Source organism: Delphinus delphis, chromosome X (assembly GCF_949987515.2).
Source record: "Delphinus delphis chromosome X, mDelDel1.2, whole genome shotgun sequence".
NCBI lineage: Eukaryota > Metazoa > Chordata > Mammalia > Artiodactyla > Delphinidae > Delphinus > Delphinus delphis.
This window is the reverse complement of record NC_082704.1, coordinates 74415351-74433584: the sequence shown is the minus strand read 5'-3', so window position 1 is coordinate 74433584 and position 18234 is coordinate 74415351. Positions and strand designations below refer to the sequence as shown.

At 42.4% G+C, this 18234-nt stretch overlaps 1 protein-coding gene across 1 annotated transcript in view; it reads left to right on the top strand.

Annotated features, from left to right (window-relative positions):
* ZC3H12B (zinc finger CCCH-type containing 12B) overlaps positions 1 to 10354 on the top strand; it is a 31354-nt gene extending 21000 nt beyond the window's left edge. The window contains exons 2-5 of the mRNA XM_060001973.1: positions 5176 to 5315; positions 6752 to 6986; positions 7646 to 7752; positions 8934 to 10354. Coding sequence (XP_059857956.1) covers positions 5176 to 5315; positions 6752 to 6986; positions 7646 to 7752; positions 8934 to 10354 — 1903 coding nt within the window. The remainder of the gene's footprint in view (positions 1 to 5175; positions 5316 to 6751; positions 6987 to 7645; positions 7753 to 8933) is intronic.
* Positions 10355 to 18234: the final 7880 nt, after the last annotated feature.

Genomic DNA, 18234 nt, shown 5'->3' with positions numbered 1-18234 from the left:
AGTTGGCTCCCCAACGGCCACTTTTTTGGCATTTTGGACAAGGCATCTGAGGAGGCTTGCCCTTGTGGAAGCATTCCCCCCGCCCAGTAGCCAGGCTTTCTACAAACCCAACATCCGTCTTGGCTTCTGCTGGGACGGGTCAGGGTTTCTCTGGATGGGGGTTGCCCCTGTAGGGCTGCCAATAATTGGGCCTGCCTATTTTCTTTCCTCTTTTCCCTCTCTGGGTAAGGAAACTATCTTTTAAGAGGTTGGATTAAAATTGGGTTTCTGGCAGATGGAACAAATCAAGCTCGCTTGTCTAGATGGCTAAACCCTTTTTACTAATATTTATGGAAAACAAGTCAAGTTCTAAATTACTTTACCCTCTTTTTCAAAATTTGCATTTTAAAACGATGGCAGAGATAAGGGTTCCTGAGAAGACCAGATAGCACATTGGCATCTCAAAGATACAGGCAAGTTTCTCTTAGGATGACTTTGTTTCCCCTTTGTTTAATACTTACAAGCCTCTTAAGATAAATAGGGAAGGTTTGGGAGTGGTAAAAGGATTGGTGGGCTTTGGATTATTTTTGGAGCCACACTCCTGGTTTTGTAAAGACTACATTTGTAAAACAAGGACAGTTTTGTTTTTCTTTTTTCAAAGAATCGGGTGGCTACCTCAATGATATTGAAGGACTAACATACCCATTTACCTATGTTGGAAAGTTTTACTTTTCCTCATTTAGCTTAGGGGAGAAGGCCTCTTCCAAAATTCCAATCAGGCTCTGAATATCAGCTGTGATTAATTTAGTCAGACCAGTGGCCTCCTATTTTGGTAATCTATGTACAAATATTTTTGAGGATCTTCCCTAGGTTTAAGAAATTTGTGAGGGTGGTTCCCTTGCCCCTCAAGAAATATAGTGGCCCCTAACTTAGTTAATAAACCTCTTCCCATTAAAGGGATGGGACAGTCAGGCACAAACAGAAAGGAATGTAAAAACAGCTGGCCATTGATGTTGCACAAAAGGGGTTCCAGGAAAGTGTGCCCCTGCCTTTTCCCTGACACCCCCATTACATACTCTTTATGGTTACTAAGTTTTCCAATACTTTGGGTTAAGACCGAAAAGGTTGCACCAGTATCTATAAGCAAAATTCTATCAGGAGGCCTGCCACATCAATGACCACCCAAGTCTCAACATTTATTATGTAGATGGTATCTCTAGGCAGAGCCACTTTTGGCCTCGGGCCCCCTCAGTCTTCTGATTGTGAAACCGTCAATGGCTGAGGGGCCCCCATCACTCTCTGATGTCTGGGGCATTCCTTCTTCCAATGCCCTGGCTGTTTGCAAAGGGCACATCGATCGCAACTCTCCTTCCAGTGCCCCTTTTGTCCACACAGGGTATATTGGTCCTGTCTGGGTATCCATGGGCCTAGTGGTCCAGGAAAAGCCAGCCTCACAGTTGGTGGTCTCTGAGCAGACAAAACCACTGCAATCATTTGGGCCTTTTGCATATTTCTCTCCATGCATTCAGCATTTTTGGCCATATACCTATTATTGAAAAACAAATAAGCCAATTGGAGCAAATCGTTCTTTGGAGTCTGAAGACCAGCAGTTGCTTTCTGAATTTTGCACCTGATGGCTGGGGCAGACTGGGCCATGAAATGCATAGCCAAAAGGGCCTGTACCTAGGGGGAGGAGGGATCCATATTCATTTGGGATCCATGGCCCTGTAGGGTGAGGTCCCCTAGCTGGTATTCTAGAGGTTGTAAGAACAAATGGTTTTGTACTTCTACAGAAACTCCCATGACCAGGATAGACTGAGATGTTTTCTGTGCCACTATGGTGTTTACCACAGAATATGTGACACCATATCTATTAGAAAGTCAATCAACTTATTCCTCACTGTCAATGTTACCTGGGGGCTCTTGTGGGAAAGTTAGAATCGGGCACCTCAAGTCCAAGGGAGTCCCCGGGCCTCTTAGAGGATATCGGAGCAAGGGAAATTGCCCTGCTGCGGAAACGGCTCCCGGTCCAAATTGGGTGTTCTGTCGGGTCTTAGATGGTGATACTAAACCAGGTTCCTGTGCTCCAGGGGTTAACATAGAAACTATTATTTGATCCCCATGGGTAAGGTAAATAGGAGGTGGTGAATATGTTGGCAGCATGGGTCAGAGGGCAGTTGGAACAACTGCCGGGGCAGCTTGCTCGGCCGCTGGGAGAGCTGGATAGGCTAGAGGGAGGCTTAAGTTTTGAAATAACATATCCCCACTCTCATTTTCTCCCTCTTCCCCTTGTAGAATAGGTTCCCCCTTAGGTTTTCTTTCAGACTGCTGCACCATAAGGTGACAGCCCTCTGACTCCTTTTCCTCCTGATGCAATAGCATAAATGCTTCTACATATGGAATCTCATCTCTTTTCCCTGCTCTTTTGCAAAACACTTCTAACTGCGATATCATATAATAATTGAGGGCTTCCTTGGTGGCACAGTGGTTGAGAGTCCGCCTGGTGATGCAGGGGATACGGGTTTGTGCCCCGGTCCGGGAAGATCCCACATGCCGCGGAGCGGCTAGGCCCGTGAGCCATGGCCACTGAGCCTGTGCGTCCGGAGCCTGTGCTCCGCAACCAGAGAGGCCACAACAGTGAGAGGCCCGCGTACTGCAAAAAAATAAAAATAAAAATAAAATAATTGAATGAGCCATTCAGGGGCCATTGTTCTTCTGTTCCTAACATATATTGGATCTGTACCCTATTATAGTAGTATATCATATCTTTCTTAGTCATAGGCTCACAGCTATGTTTTGCCCATTTATCTAATATACGCCCCAAAGGGCTCTCCTTTGGGATAGATGGAGTATTTCCCATTTTTATAAGTTTTATAACACCAGAACACAAAAGACACATATTCCAACACAAAAAGCACAAATTCCAACATCAACAAAACCAAAACCAAACCCACCAAACCGGTTCCCCAACAATTCCCCTCTCCAACAGGGTACCCCAACCAAACAAACTGGTTTGTCCTGTAAAGGAAAAGCCCAAATTGAGGGGGAAATATGTTCTAATGTGCACGGCAGAGCGACTTACTCTCCAGAATCGAGTCTGTCGATTTATAGAAGTTTGTCGGTTCCTTGCTTCAACTGCCAAGAGCTGGGGTAGCCAGCGCCACTTCAGGGAATTTTGAAGGGAACACCCTCAGGACAAATGGTCCCCGCAGCTGCTAGGGCCTAGCCCCAGTATTCCCTGACTGGCGCCGCCTAGCCACAAGCAGCAAGGCTCCTGGCTGGCTAAGCTAAATTTGTTACCAAGTCCAAGATCGCTCTGCTCGCCGCACAACAGGCCAATAAATTGGGAGACGAGGTGTTGAGACAAGGAATAGCTACTGTATTCGGAAAGCCAGCAGACTGAGAAGATGGCAGACTAGGGTCCCCCCAAAACCCATCTTATTAGGGTCTGGTTGCCAGTTTCTTTTATAGAATCAGAGAGGGAAGTAAAGTAAAAAGTCAGAATAGAGAGGGAGAGGTGGGGAGGAAGTAAAGTAAAAAGGGCCATCAGTCTTGAAAAACATCTCCTGGAATGGGAAGGGATGTGTTAATTTCTTTTTTCTTGCAGCCATTCACAGGTGGGTAGGGTTCCCTGAGGCAGGCCGTTATGTATGGCTATAATAACAAAAGCAACGAAAAGCAAATGCTAAGGTCAAAGAAACAGATCCAGCATGGAGTCAAAATTGGCTCTTCCCTGCTAAAATAGTTTTTCTAACTTTTTACAGTAGTCCCCTGTTATCCACGGGGTGGGGGTGGGGGTTACGTACCAAGAACCCCAGGGGATGTCTGACACTAGGGATAATACCAAACCCTGTTTGGTATATACTCTGCTTTTTCCTATACATACATACCTATGATAAAGTTTAATTTATGAATTAGGCACAGTAAGAGATTAACAACAATAACTAATAATAAAATAGAACAATTATAACAGTATATTGTAATAAAGTTGTATGAGTGTGTCTCTCTCTTAAATATCTTACTGTACAAATTCGGTGTCTTTTCCATCTTAACTTTTGCAGTTTGAGGTGCGACAGCAAAACTAGCATGAATTTCTTTTTCTTTCTTCACAATTTCATGGATAGAGGATTCGTTCTTACAGTAGACCTTAGCAACCTCAGCATATGATTTTTTTTCTTTCTTTAAGTCAAGAACTTTCACTTTTTCACTTAAGGGAAGCATTTTATGGCCCCTCTTCAGTATATCCAAATTGCGAGCACCACTACTCTTGCACTTTGGAGCCATTATTAAGTAAAATAAGAGTTACTTGAACACAAGCACTATGATACTGCAACAGCCAACCTGATAACAGAGATGCTGCTAAGTGACTCAGAGATGGGATATGCTGGACAAAGGGATGATTCACCTCCTGGGGTGGGATGGAATGGGATTTCACCAGATTTCATCACTCAGAATGGTGCACAATTTAAAACTTATGAATTATTTATTTATGGAGTTTTCCATTTAATATTTTTGGACTGCAGTTGACCGTGGGTAAGTGGAACTGCACACAGTGAAGCCACAATAAGGAAAGAATACTGTACATATACTTTCTTCTATAAAATTTAGATTACATTACATGTAGTCCAAATCCTTTCTTTTCTCTTTTAGCATTACACTGTGAGCATTTCCCACATCTTAAAATTTTCAAGACTGTGACTTTTGTTGGCACATCATATTTAATTAAATGTGATAACTTTTCAGTCAGCATTTATGTGTGCCTTTTTTGCTATCAGTTGTTTTATAAGCTTACTATATGTGATTAAAATTCATCTCCAATTAATCCTCAATATAAACTTTATCTAAACCTCTGGTGACACCTCTTCTTTTTTCATCTGATAAACATCTGAATCTTTGAAAAGAAAGTGGTAATAGAAACAGAAAGAGATGAGAGAAAATGGAAATAATGATAGGAAATAGTCACTAAGGCTGCTATAAGTTGGGAGGTGTGGCCTTGAATGAATGTGTAATAATAACTGCAATATTTGTAATGATGGAATAAAAAAGAATTTGTTTTTTTTAAAAATACATTTTTGCCATCCTCAAGAAATAATATGTCTGTCGTTAATGCCTTGGTGCTAAGAAAAAGCCTGTTCGGAGTATTTCTTTGCTACCTGTTGTCAATCTTCTCTACTCTCATTCTCTATCTTCCTGAAGCCATGGGAATAAAGAAGAGTTCTCCTGCAGAGGAATACAACTTGCTGTGGAATGGTTTCTAGATAAAGGCCATAAAGACATTACTGTATTTGTGCCTGCGTGGAGAAAGGAGCAATCCCGCCCTGATGCACCAATTACAGGTACCATTTCATATAAGACATTTCTTCTCATCCAGAGGCAAAGCTGGCAAGATAGTTTGGGGACAGCTTGATGCTCCCAAATTAGATAATTACTTTTCTAAATTTATTAAGTATACTTAAAATGTTTTTATTAAGTATATTTTAAAGCATATTTTTCCTGATCCAAATAAACCATTTTGCTGTGGCATACAGCAGTTAAATAAAGACTTCAATTTCAAGCAAAGAATAAAGCACACAGTTGAAAAAAAGGAGTGTTTTTTCTATTTGACCACAGACTTCAGACTAAAGGGGGATGAATCTGAGTTTTCCAAAATACTAAAGAAACCATAGTAGACAATGGATCTTATTCTGTACCAGATAAGTGACTGTGGGATTTGCAGATTAGGGGGTAGAATAGAAAAAGAGAAAAGTCCCATGGCATTCAGAGCGAACTTATCCATGAGGCACAGGAGGCCCAGTGCCTAGGGCCTATGATAGATACTTTTAGGGTCCCATGTAAAAGTTTTAATTTTATTATTTTTTTAACATCAGAGGGGAAAATTGAATATAACAATGAATGTATAATAATGTACCTAACTGGATTGTTTGTTTTTATACTAACCCAGTTGTAAAGTATAATTTTTAATATTTCTTTAATGGAAGAAGGGACCCATGAAGGCAAAAGTGCCTAAAGTCCACAAAAGTCATGATGTGGCCCTATTGGCAGGAGGATCACTACATTCACTTGTAGTAGTATATGAAGCTAGCTCTTTACAGCATTTGAGAGCATAAATACCCCAGTCCTCTGAGTATCAGCTCTTGCCTGTTGTGCAAAATGAGAAGGTTCAGTGAATGGCTGTCAGAACCGTGTCATGGAGCTATCTGCCAGCTGCTGAACAGGCTCCCAGCCTCAGTCTGAGAGTGGATCCTGGCTTCTTTCCTCAGTAATTAAGAAGCTAAAAGGAAAGGGGGTCAGTACTCACGTGCTACCGCTTAATGTTTTTCCTTAGTCATGGCTTTCCCTCAGGCAGAAGGCAAAAATGTTGTCCCTAGGAGGGATGCTTTATTCTCCTTCTGGCAGACACATCCTCAGCATACTGCCCTGGTTTCTTCAGCAACCAAAAGCTGATGCTTCAGCCAAAGGGCAAAACAAGCCTCAAGAATGCTAGGATATCAGTGTTATTTCTCACTGTTCATGGTAGGTTTTAAAAACTTAGATGTCATTGAATCTATTTCCTTCATTTTATCAGAAAGAAAACTGGAATGCAAAGGGGAAGGTAACTTGCCTAAGGTCACAATCCAAATTGGTGCCATAGCCAGGAATAGAGGCCACTTTCTCTCTACGGGCAAATAATATATTAATCTAGTACCAACTTTTGTATTTGTAATATGGGGATAATGCTGTTGATTTCCAAAGGTTATTTCTACCCTCTGGCATATAATCCGTATTTCAACAGATCAAGATATCCTACGTAAACTGGAGAAGGAAAAGATTCTTGTCTTCACACCATCCAGAAGGGTCCAGGGCAGGAGAGTTGTTTGCTATGATGACCGGTTCATAGTCAAACTGGCTTTTGATTCTGATGGCATCATTGTATCCAATGATAACTACCGAGACCTTCAAATTGAAAAGCCAGAATGGAAGAAGTTTATAGAGGAGCGGTTGCTGATGTATTCTTTTGTGAATGACAAGTATGTTTCTTTCCTGTAGGCTCTGAATAGCCTAAATCCAAGTTACTACTAGGGATAGATTTCATTTCATTTCAATAAACATTTGCTGGACACTTACTGTGTACAGTGCATTATGCTGGTCACCATGGGGATAAAAGGCTGAATGAGTAACAGGACTCACCCTTAAGAGGCTCAAAGTGTACTGGAGAAGAGAAAGATTCCCACAATGTGTCATGACATGTGCTATGGTTAGAATTTTTTTAAATTGCTTTGTCTATGTGAAATGATAGGAAAAAGCCCCACAGAGGAGATAACATTTGAGATGAAGTTTCTGCAGAGGAAAGAGGGCTGCTGGGCATTTCAGGTAAAGAAGACATCATGAATAAAGCTATAAAGATGTGAAAGTGGATTGCATGTTGGGGGAACCAGCAGGCATGCCAGTATGGCTAGAACTTATAATCCACAGAAGAATGATGCACGGGAAAAATCATTCCTTTTTTGTGTTAAAGTGGAAACAGAGGGAAGAACTGCTGGCTTAGCAGAAGATAGACTTGAGGCAGGAAGGGCCATTAGAAGGCTGTGACAACAGTATAGGCAAGAGGTAGTGATGGTCTGAACTCCTGATAAGGGATAGTGGAGACAGAATGGAAGACATTTGCCTCTTGCTTGCTTGCTTTCAGATTTATGCCTCCAGATGATCCTTTAGGACGCCATGGCCCAAGCCTTGAAAACTTCTTAAGAAAGAGACCCGTTGTCCCTGAACACAAGAAGCAACCATGCCCTTATGGTGAGTACCTATGTGCAGAACCAAGTTCTGTACTGAGAGAAACATGAGAACTCTGTGAATACTTTTCTCTTCAAGGTTTCCCTTCCAAAGGGAAAATCCTGGCTTGTCCACTTTCTGAGTTAAAGTCTGTGTCTTCATGTATTATCAGTTAGGCATTTAAAGAAACATCTTAGAAATTACATGAGGAAAAGGTAACTAGGATTGAAGGAAAGAATAATTGTCACTAGTTAAAATGATGCATGTGTTCTAGCTGCCTCTGTCCTGAGCAGGGTTGCTGGGTGTAGGGAAGTGCAGAAACCCACTTGGCCTATGGAATCAGAAAGGGCAATGCCAAATTGGGTTTGGCCTGAAGAAGGACATGTCTTTCAGGCAGGTGACTGCACACTCTGTCAACTAATAATACCCTTTTCTTCCAATCTGTACTTTCCAGTTTGCTTTCAAACTTTATTTTCATTTTCTTTTTAAAATATAGTTTTCTAGAGTACTTTCATGATCTTACCCAAGTCCCTAGGATACAAATTTGTGAGCCTAATAATATGACATGGGATGCCTGGTCTGAGGCTACTTTGAATGTTCACTATTTTTGGATAGTCATTTATTTATAGGATGACTAGGTGTTTGTTCTCAACTATCATTTATTCATATCATAGAGTATTTCATGTTCATTATTTTCATTTAATCCTCACAATGACCCTATAATAAAGGTATTATTATGAGCCTTGTTTACAGAATAGGAAAATGAGGCACAGAAAGTAAAATCGCTTACCAAGGTCACGGGGCTAGTAAGTGACATAGCTGGAATTCAAACTCAGGTCTGACCGGCCTCCAAGCCGGTGCTCTTTGCACTGAACCACCCTGCCTGCTGCTGCCCTACACTGCCTCAGCATGTGGGTTATACCTAGGCAAAGTTGTGAATTACAGGAAAATGAAGGCTGTTCAATGGCTCAACTCTTAGCTTTCGCATTGCAGTTTCCTCCCCAGGTTTCCACTTCTCTCTCCCCTCACAGTGTGTGATGCCACCGTGGTGTTGTCTGTCTCCTATCTTTATGAACAGTTAATTTTCTGCCTTAACCCCAAACAGTAAAACTCTAACCTGAGTGACCAGATTGTTACGACAGCTTCTGGCACAGAGAGTTGCACTACTCTGAGAGAGAGTCTTACCACAAGGCATTATTTTTCAGGCAAAAAATGCACCTACGGCCACAAGTGCAAATACTACCATCCGGAGCGGGCCAACCAACCGCAGCGTTCGGTGGCTGATGAGCTCCGCATCAGTGCCAAACTGTCCACAGTGAAAACCATGAGTGAAGGCACCCTGGCCAAGTGTGGCACAGGGCTGTCTAGTACCAAAGGTGACATAACCTCAGAAGTCAAACGTGTGGCCCCCAAGCGCCAATCGGATCCCAGCATCCGTTCCGTGGCTGTGGAGCCTGAGGAATGGCTGTCCATTGCCCGTAAGCCTGAGGCCAGCTCTGTCCCCTCACTTGTGACTGCTCTAAGTGTCCCCACAATCCCACCCGCCAAAAGCCATGCAGTGGGTGCACTCAACACCCGTTCAGCCAGCAGCCCAGTGCCAGGATCCTCTCATTTCTCCCACCAGAAGTCCTCACTGGAGCACATGACCAGCATGCAGTACCCCCCGATCCTGGTTACCAATAGCCATGGGACCCCTATTAGCTACTCTGAGCAATACCCAAAGTTTGAGTCCTTGGGGGACCACGGCTACTATTCAATGTTAGGTGACTTCTCCAAATTGAACATCAACAGCATGCATAATAGAGAGTACTACATGGCTGAAACAGACCGGGGGTTGTACGCCCGGAATCCCAACCTCTGTCCTGACAATCGTATGAGCCATAGCAGGAACGACAGCTATTCCTCTTACAACAACCTGTATTTGGCTGTAGCTGATACTCATCCTGAAGGTAGTTTGAAGCTGCATCGCTCAGCATCTCAGAACCATCTTCAGCCTTTTCCTCATGGTTACCATGAAGCCTTAACGCGAGTGCAGAGCTATGGCCCAGAGGACTCTAAGCAAGCCCCCAACAAACAATCAGTCCCCCACTTAGTTCTACATGCCCAGCACCCGACAACTGGAGCACACTCCAGCTGTCCTGGGGACTATCCCATGCCTCCCAATATCCATCCTGGGGCAACTCCCCAGCCAGGACGTGCCCTGGTGATGACTCGGATGGACAGCATTTCTGATTCCCGTCTGTATGAGAGCAACCCCATGAGGCAAAGACGCCCTCCTCTGTGCCGGGAACAACATGCCAGCTGGGACCCACTGCCCTGTGCAACTGACTCCTATGGCTACCACTCCTATCCCTTGAGTAACAGCCTCATGCAACCATGCTATGAGCCAGTCATGGTACGGAGCGTGCCTGAAAAGATGGAGCAGCTTTGGATGAATCCTTGGGTTGGAATGTGCAATGATTCCAGGGAGCATATGATCCCAGAGCACCAGTATCAGACCTACAAGAACCTCTGCAATATTTTCCCTTCAAACATCGTCCTTGCAGTGATGGAGAAGAATCCCCACACAGCAGATGCCCAGCAACTAGCAGCCTTGATTGTTTCTAAGCTTAGGGCTGCACGTTGACATGACATAGGACTTATTTCATTTTACAAATATAAATATGAATACCAATAATGCACTAATACTATGATAATAGTAACTAATAATTTTGTGTTACACTTTACAAGTTACAGAGTGTTTATGTCATTGATGTGCATAACAACCCTGTGAGGTAAGTCTTACTAATGTCTTGCTTTCTAGACAAGGAAACTGAAGCTCAGTGAGATTAGGTGACTTGCCGAGGTCACACTGCTAGCAAGTGACAAAGTAAAGACTCACACCCAAGTCCTCTGACTCCAAGTCCTATGCCCTTTTACACTGCACCATGCAGGTAATGGAGGACAAAACCCAGGGGAAAGGTCCAAATGCAAGAAACTCCAAGGGATTCCATTACCAACTGTTTTCTTAGTCACATATTCTATATTACAAAGTATCGATGATATATCTAATTTTAGAGAGCAAGAGCATCAGGATCAATCCATATGTTGAATTAACCTTTTAGGATTTTTAATAGGAATATTTAAAGGTATTTAAAAGTAAATGCATACTTTATTGCATGGATATCTGACCATTCAATACCTTTATTAACCGAGCTATAGGGTCACATCGAAGCTTCTAGAGCTATATTTCAAACTTATTGTTAGCAATTATATTGCATGTATGACTGTATGTATTTGTTTGAGAGGTGTGTGTGTATATCTCTATATAACCTTTTATATAGTGATGATAAAAAGACAGGCTCTGCACAGCCCTTAGTCTACAGCTGTGTAGATCACAAATCAGACTTGATTTTATGTCACATTTCATAGTTTCAACTAGTTTTGAAAGTGAAACTACATCCTAATATTTGAACATTGCTTTCTTAGGCACCAGAGCAAACTGGCTCTATTTCCTTTGCACTTTTTACTTGTCAACATTTATTGACAGTTCTTAGCTTTTAAGTCTCTTCACCTCAGTAAATTAGGGATCAGATTGAAGCCTTCTTCTGCAGAGGAGCTGATGGATAAGCTCAAGTTCCAAGCATAGTAGATGCGTGTGCTAGACAAGCACAGAAGAGTTTAACCAGGACCAAGGGATTTCCTACCAGAATCCGCTTCCCTTAATCCCAGGAGAGATGGCCAAACTCATTTGGCGTTAAATGATGGACACAAAAGCTGCATTCAAGGAGGGTCTAATGGATGCTCTTTGGACTTCTGACCTATGCAGTATTCAACACTACAGGATGAAATGTAATGCACAGCCATGTAATCCACTTTGTCCTTCCATCCACCCTTTGGGCAATAAGGTTGATCATTGGTGGAGCAGAATTTCTTTAGGAAACAAAATTAGGGGATTTTCTAGGTGGAAAAAAGGCAGCTTCCAAAAGGGGATGCTACATCTTTGCTAATAGCTGGCTCAGTTACACACTTCAAATGCACACAAAGAGTGTGCACTTGACCTTAGGTAATTCTTAAATGCATTACTAAAGAAGGCAGGACTTTGTGTTGAGGGCACCATTTGCGCAACTTGTATCTTGCTCAGGGTGGGAACCTTTGTAGCTAAATGCCTCTAGAAGAGGTGTTTATTGTTTTTGGTTTTTTAACAGCTGCACTAAATGAACCCCTTTTTGAATCCATTGTATATTGCAACATTTTGAACCATGACCAGCTCAGTATTTCTTGAGCTGGAACTTGCTAATTTCTATGGTCGTTTTTTCATGAAAGTTGAGAAGGCCTGGTCTTGGCCTTTTGTTTCTTCATGAGAAGGTGTGACACTGCCTATAAATGTTTCTTACTGTGAAACACTCCGAATGTGAGACTGTAGTCAGGGTTGTTTCTGGTGGTTTGATAATGGCTTGCATGCTGCTTTCTGGCTTTGTGTCTCTGTCCTAGTTGATCAAAACTTCATCTCAGTGTTTCTCTTCAGTTAACCACAGTTCACATTCATCTCCTACCCTCTGATCTTTCTATCCCCCAGCATACTGAGATGTAAAATTATTTTCTGTCAGGTAGGTCCATAGAGAGTGACGTGCTTGCTATTTCACACAAACACCATTTTATACCTTCAGCTTCTTGGACCTTCTAAATCTGTCCCATGTCTAAATCAGGGTATTTGACAATCTTAGATGACTCTACTGCCTTTGTGCCAGTTAGTTCATCTTCCTACCAAAACCATCAATGACACCACTGTATCCACTAGCTGCACAACGTACAGGGAAGCACAAGATTAATCTTGTCAGCTGCAATTCATCTGGAACATGTTCATGTTTAGTACTCAAAAAAATTGTAAGCTCCTCCCAATACAGGAAATATTTTTAGGGCAGCGTATGTATTTCTTATTTCCAAAAACAATTGTCATTCTTCTCATAAAATGTGTATGAATCAAAGCGGCTAGGAGCAATGCCTCAAATAACCAGAAATGACCTTCTGTTGATACAAATTGTATCTCTTTTTTTCCTGATTGTATAGAAGCAAATGTACAAAACTCATCTTAAACTAGGTTTGGTATTGACTTTTCACTATGATGTTTGTGGCACTGTGTGTCACAAGGGAGTAGCCCAGGGGTCATGAGAGAGCTTTTATTTCCAAAGGGCAGCAGTTTATAGACAAAGACAATTTTTCAAGGCCTCTTTATTACTATGTCCAACAGCTACTGTGCATAGTTTCAAGCATTATATTGCATAAGTTTCTCTTTAGCCTGTTAAGTTTAATATATCCTTGCAAAAGAGACTTTGTGTAAAAAAGTGTCAGTGTTAGTGGTTCATCTGCAAGAATCTACAAATCAAGCTGGGAACTCCCCTGGTGGTACAGGGGGTAAGACTCCACGCTCCCAATGCAGGGAGCCTGGGTTCAATCCCTGGTCAGGGAACTAGATCCCACATGCATGCCACAACTAAGAGTTCACATGACACAACTAAGAAGTCCGCATGCCACAAATGAGTCTGCATGCCACAACTAAGAAGTCCATGTACCGCAACTAAAGATCCCGCATGCCACAATGAAGATCCTGTGTGCTGCAACTAAGACCCGGTGTAGCCAAAATAAATAAATAAATATTTTAAAAAATATATATAAATGGAGCTGTACAATTATGAATGCATTGAGGTCTGCACACTTCTTGACTTCCATTTTGTCTGCAATTATAAAACAGTAAATACAAAGAAAGCCTGGAACCCCTTTGGCTCCCTTGATAATAAAATCAAGCTTCCTTCCTAGGGCTAAGTGTGTGTCCTTCAGGATACTTACCTCCAAGCACTAAGCAGGGGCTACTGCACAGTGTTTTGTGTGGTTTTCAAGAAGTATATTTTGCAAGAGGTGCTTTGTAATTTTAATTCTTTCACTGAGTTTCTGAACTCATAGCAAGTCTGTGCTTGTTCAGGCCTTATATCTTGTAGATTTTGTGAATTTTTTTTCTTTTTGTGATTTTGTTGTTGTTATTTTTATTTTTATCTGAAGAAGTGTGACTCTGGAGTGGCATGGTCAATCCAGGGCACCATTTCTGTAAAACAACTCAAAGGAAAGTGAGCTTTTTCAAAGGTAACATATAGCCATTGCACTCTCTCTTAAGGTGCAAGAAATGGGAGGATGACAGATGCTTTATGGAAATGGTATATAAAACTTTTCTTCTATGTAATGAAATATACATCTATATATCTATATCTATATCTATATCATCTATATATCCTCTCTCTCTCTCTTTCTGCTAGTTTCCAGGAGAATACTTCTAAATCCATTTTTTCTATTTTAGAATAAATTATCTTTATACAGTAATTCAAACACTGATATCCATTAACCTTTGGCACTGGGTTTTTTTCTAATATAGAAGAGTTCATTTTGAGAGGCGCTCAGTTACTGTTCTATCTATGCTTTAAGTATGGGACTTTGTATAAACACCCTTTTTGAGGGCCAACAATTTCAATACACTTTAACTCTGTGAACTAGGTCTGGAACTGCACAGGGAAAGTAATGTCAAGCTGTCCAAAGAGCCCTGCTCAGGTGTCCTCCCAACCCTTCTCTGCCTTCCCCTAGTTTGCTTCTCCTCAGGTCTGACACTGAGGTGTGCATAATCTTCAACTGAAAAGGCACTACACTTAGTTCTCATTGGAAACCAAACTAGTATATTTTGGGAACCTGCTTATCTAAATAGCTGATGCCAAAAGACTCAGCATATTCCATATCTATCATAGTGTAGCTAGCTATATACATAGGCAGATTGACTAATTTTAGTCCTGGTTTGTGTATCACTGAGCTATAGTAGTTTGCTTTATCAATTTGTGGGGTTAAATGATACTGTATAATGGCTATAAACTTTTATAAAATCTCTTTGGGTTTTTTGTTTGACCCAAACATTATGTAAGTCTCAACGACAAAATACACAAAGCTAACCTGAGGTGAGTGAAAATATATCGTGTCCCCAGTTTTGTCTGCCCCTCTAATGCATGTGCAATGCTTTGCAATATGTTCTCACTAGCATGAATGTGCTACGACTACTTCATGAGGTTTTAATTTGTTTCACCTATCATCATGATGGAAAATGCTGTCATTGACAACAATGAACTGTAACCACACTTAATTACTGCATAAATGTTTTGTTTACTAACCACTAAGGGCTCTGTTTCTTTAAGAATATCACCAACAAAGCCATACCACACATATAAATACACACACTCAGCTCCTAAAAAATTAGACTTCTGTCCTTGGGATTTGCATCTTGAGATAAGGTATAATGGGAGGGATCTCCCCAAATGAGTTCATCTGAATTTCATCACAGTAAACATATGCCCTCTAATTTTTGTATACTAACACATCTATAAGTGCTAATCAATCGGTGTTTCCCGCAGGGGTGGGCTGGACCAGGCCTTCACTGGTGGGTCAGAAACTGGTGGAGGGCTCAGGGCTCAGGCTTATTTCTGTAAAAGCCTACTGTTTCCCCCCTGAATAGCCTCAGGTCCACAGAGACATCATCTGCCGAGCCATAGCCAGAATATCAGAGCTAGAAGCAGCCTGGCACCCTACAGTTCACAGAGAAGTCACATGGGGAGTGCTCAGTTGCATGGACTCAATCAAGTTATAGGTATGAGAACTGAGGCTCCAAGAACTGAAGAGATTCAACCAAGGCTTAACAGGGAGTTGATGGCAAAGCCAGGACTGGAACCCCAGGCCTCATTGCTCTCAGGCCAGTGAGCCCTTTATCACAGTGGTGTCTGCTCTTCCCTTAGGTCTCTCTGAAGCCTCATCCTTACCCCTGCACTCCTCCTCCCCTCCCCGACACAACAGGCCAGTCTCATTCTAAAGGCAGAGGTGGACACAGTGGCTGCAGGGGACCCCAGGCTAGGAGACTTCAGAAGGGGCTAGTATTCGTGAATCTTTTTTTCTTTTATCATCCTTCTTGGGACTAAGTGTGCTCATCTCTCCCCGTCCTTTTCCTCTTCTGTCTGTTTACTCCTGCTGTCTCCTCTCACATTTCTCAGACATACATACAACAAATTCTTACTGAGTACCAAATAGGAGCTTGGCCTATACTGGACTAGGGAGAGACTGAAGAGGAGGAAACAGTTCCTGTCTTCTGGAACTTGCACTGCAGTGAGGGAATGAAACATGCTTAGAAAATAAATGAATTCCCTTTCTTAGAGGGCAGTGACAGTGTGAGGTTAGGGGAAGTGATAAGAATAATTAGAATTCTAAGAAGGGACAATTCAATGTCCAATGCTTCTCCCTAATCACAGGCAGAAAATCAATTAGTCTGACAATATCCCTCCCTAGCTTAACCTCTCTGGCCTCAGGACCTCCCATGTTCTTCGCTTAACCCATATTCCAATTATTCTGGACCCCTCACTGGTGCCCCAACATGCCATGGTCTTTCTTATAACCCTCCAGACTTTTACCTTCCTTCTACTGTTTTGACTAGTAAAGTCACCTCCTTATTAAGCTGTCCCACCTCCTTGTCCAGACATTGTTAGTCCTTTCCCCCGGGGGCCTTGCAGGCATCTTGAACAATACGTCTATTTTAGCACTTGCCACTCTGTTACAATCATGTTGGCATGCAGATCCCATACAAAACATGAAACTCCTTAGGGGCAGGAACCATATTCTTCATTACTAATGAAATTAACTCCTATCAGAAGGGGTGTGTTGACTTAAAAAAAATACACAACCTGAGAGTTGCAAGTTAAGTTTTATCTGGGGCAAAATGAGGACTGAAGCCTGGGGAGACAGCCTTTCAGATAGCTCTGAGAAACTGCTCCGAGGAGGCAAGGGGAGGAGCCGGGATATAGGGGAGTTTGCAACAAAGGGCAGGTAGTCAGGAACATCAAAAGATTACTGTTAATTAAAGAAAACCAGATAGCTCAAATTAAGGAATTTAGCGCTTTTCTGTGTATGGGAAGATGCAAGAGTCTGGGCTTACTGAAATCATTCCTTTGATATGCACCTCAACCATCTGGGGCCAGTATCCTGTATTTTCACATCCTGAGTTTCCTCAGGGCTCACCGCAGGGAGTGGCTGCAGTCTGATGGCTGCTAGATGTCAGGTATTCTTTTCAGCCCTGAGTTTCCTCAGGGCTCACCAGCTCACGTTGGAGGGCTGCAATCGTTGATGACTGTGACATCCTTTGTTTATTGATAAGGCAGGAAATATTCCATTTATAAATATTCCATTCCACTTATATTCCATTTATCAGGTGACTCTCATTATTGTTGTTGACTAGCAATATAATCAGTGCTCCCTTCCCTTGACCCTGAACCCTGCTCCTCGGTTAAATGTGTGCAGTTCAAAGACTTTCTAATCAGCCTCTGGCCTCTAGTCAGAAGGAAAAGGTGCAAGGGCACTGGGCTAAGGTTGCTTCCTGGCCTGTCCTCCCCTATGCCCCCTCCCTCACTTCCTACCCCCAGCCCCCGCCATCTAAAGCAGCCCTTCCCAGGGACCTGGCTTCACAAATCCCAGGTTTCAGGAGGACTCCAGCCAACAATAACGCTTGGTTCTTATTCTCCCTGGACCTGGACTAAAAATGGCTCTGATAGCCTACTTCTCATCTTTAGGTCAGTTTTTGAGGGCCAGGGGAGAGGTCTTTGTCCTAGGTTATATGGAGACCCAAGTCCTGAGTTCAAGGCCTGTGAACCCTGGCATGAATCCACACCACTCACACATACAAAGCATGAAAAGCTTTAGAAAGCAATTGCACATCTATTATCTTATTTGATCCTTACAAGCCCATGAGGCAAATATCCTCCTTCTACAGATCAAGAAACTGTGACATGATTTACCCAAGGCTGTTCTCATTAAGTGGTGGAGCTTGCCTGGAATCTAGGTCTTTGGGTAGCTTTTTCCTCTATACCAGAGCATCTCAAACTTTAGTGTGCATCAGAATCATGTGAAGGGCTTGTTAAACCAGATTGCTGGCCGCCCTCAACATTTCTGATCCAGGCCAGGAGTGGGGTTCAATAATTTGCATGTCTAACAAGTACCCAGGTGATGCTGATATTACAAGAAACTCGTTCTACACCAAGCTGTTAACTTGTTCTGTGTCCTTAGGCAAATCCCTTCCCTTTTACTCTGCCTTAGTGTCTCAATGTATAAAATGAGGGGGCTAGACTAGAACTATGATTTCTAAACTATTTTTTTGGCAGCAAAGTCCACTTTGAAAAAAAAATCTTATATACAATACCAATACATACACAATAGATAAAAATCCAGGCTGCTTTAGAGAAGTGCTGGACAGAACCAAGAGCTTGCAGCACCTATCTCCCCACAGGGCAGATGCTGAGGCTATGTCCCAGAATACACATTTGCAAATCCCTTTAGATGTGGCCTAGATCCTCCTTGAGGGCTCCGTTAGATCTGACATTCCTGGATGCTAAGACTTAGCATTTGGCAGGAGAGGGAAGAGTTGGAGGGAACCTGACTTTGCATTAACCTGTGCAGGAGACT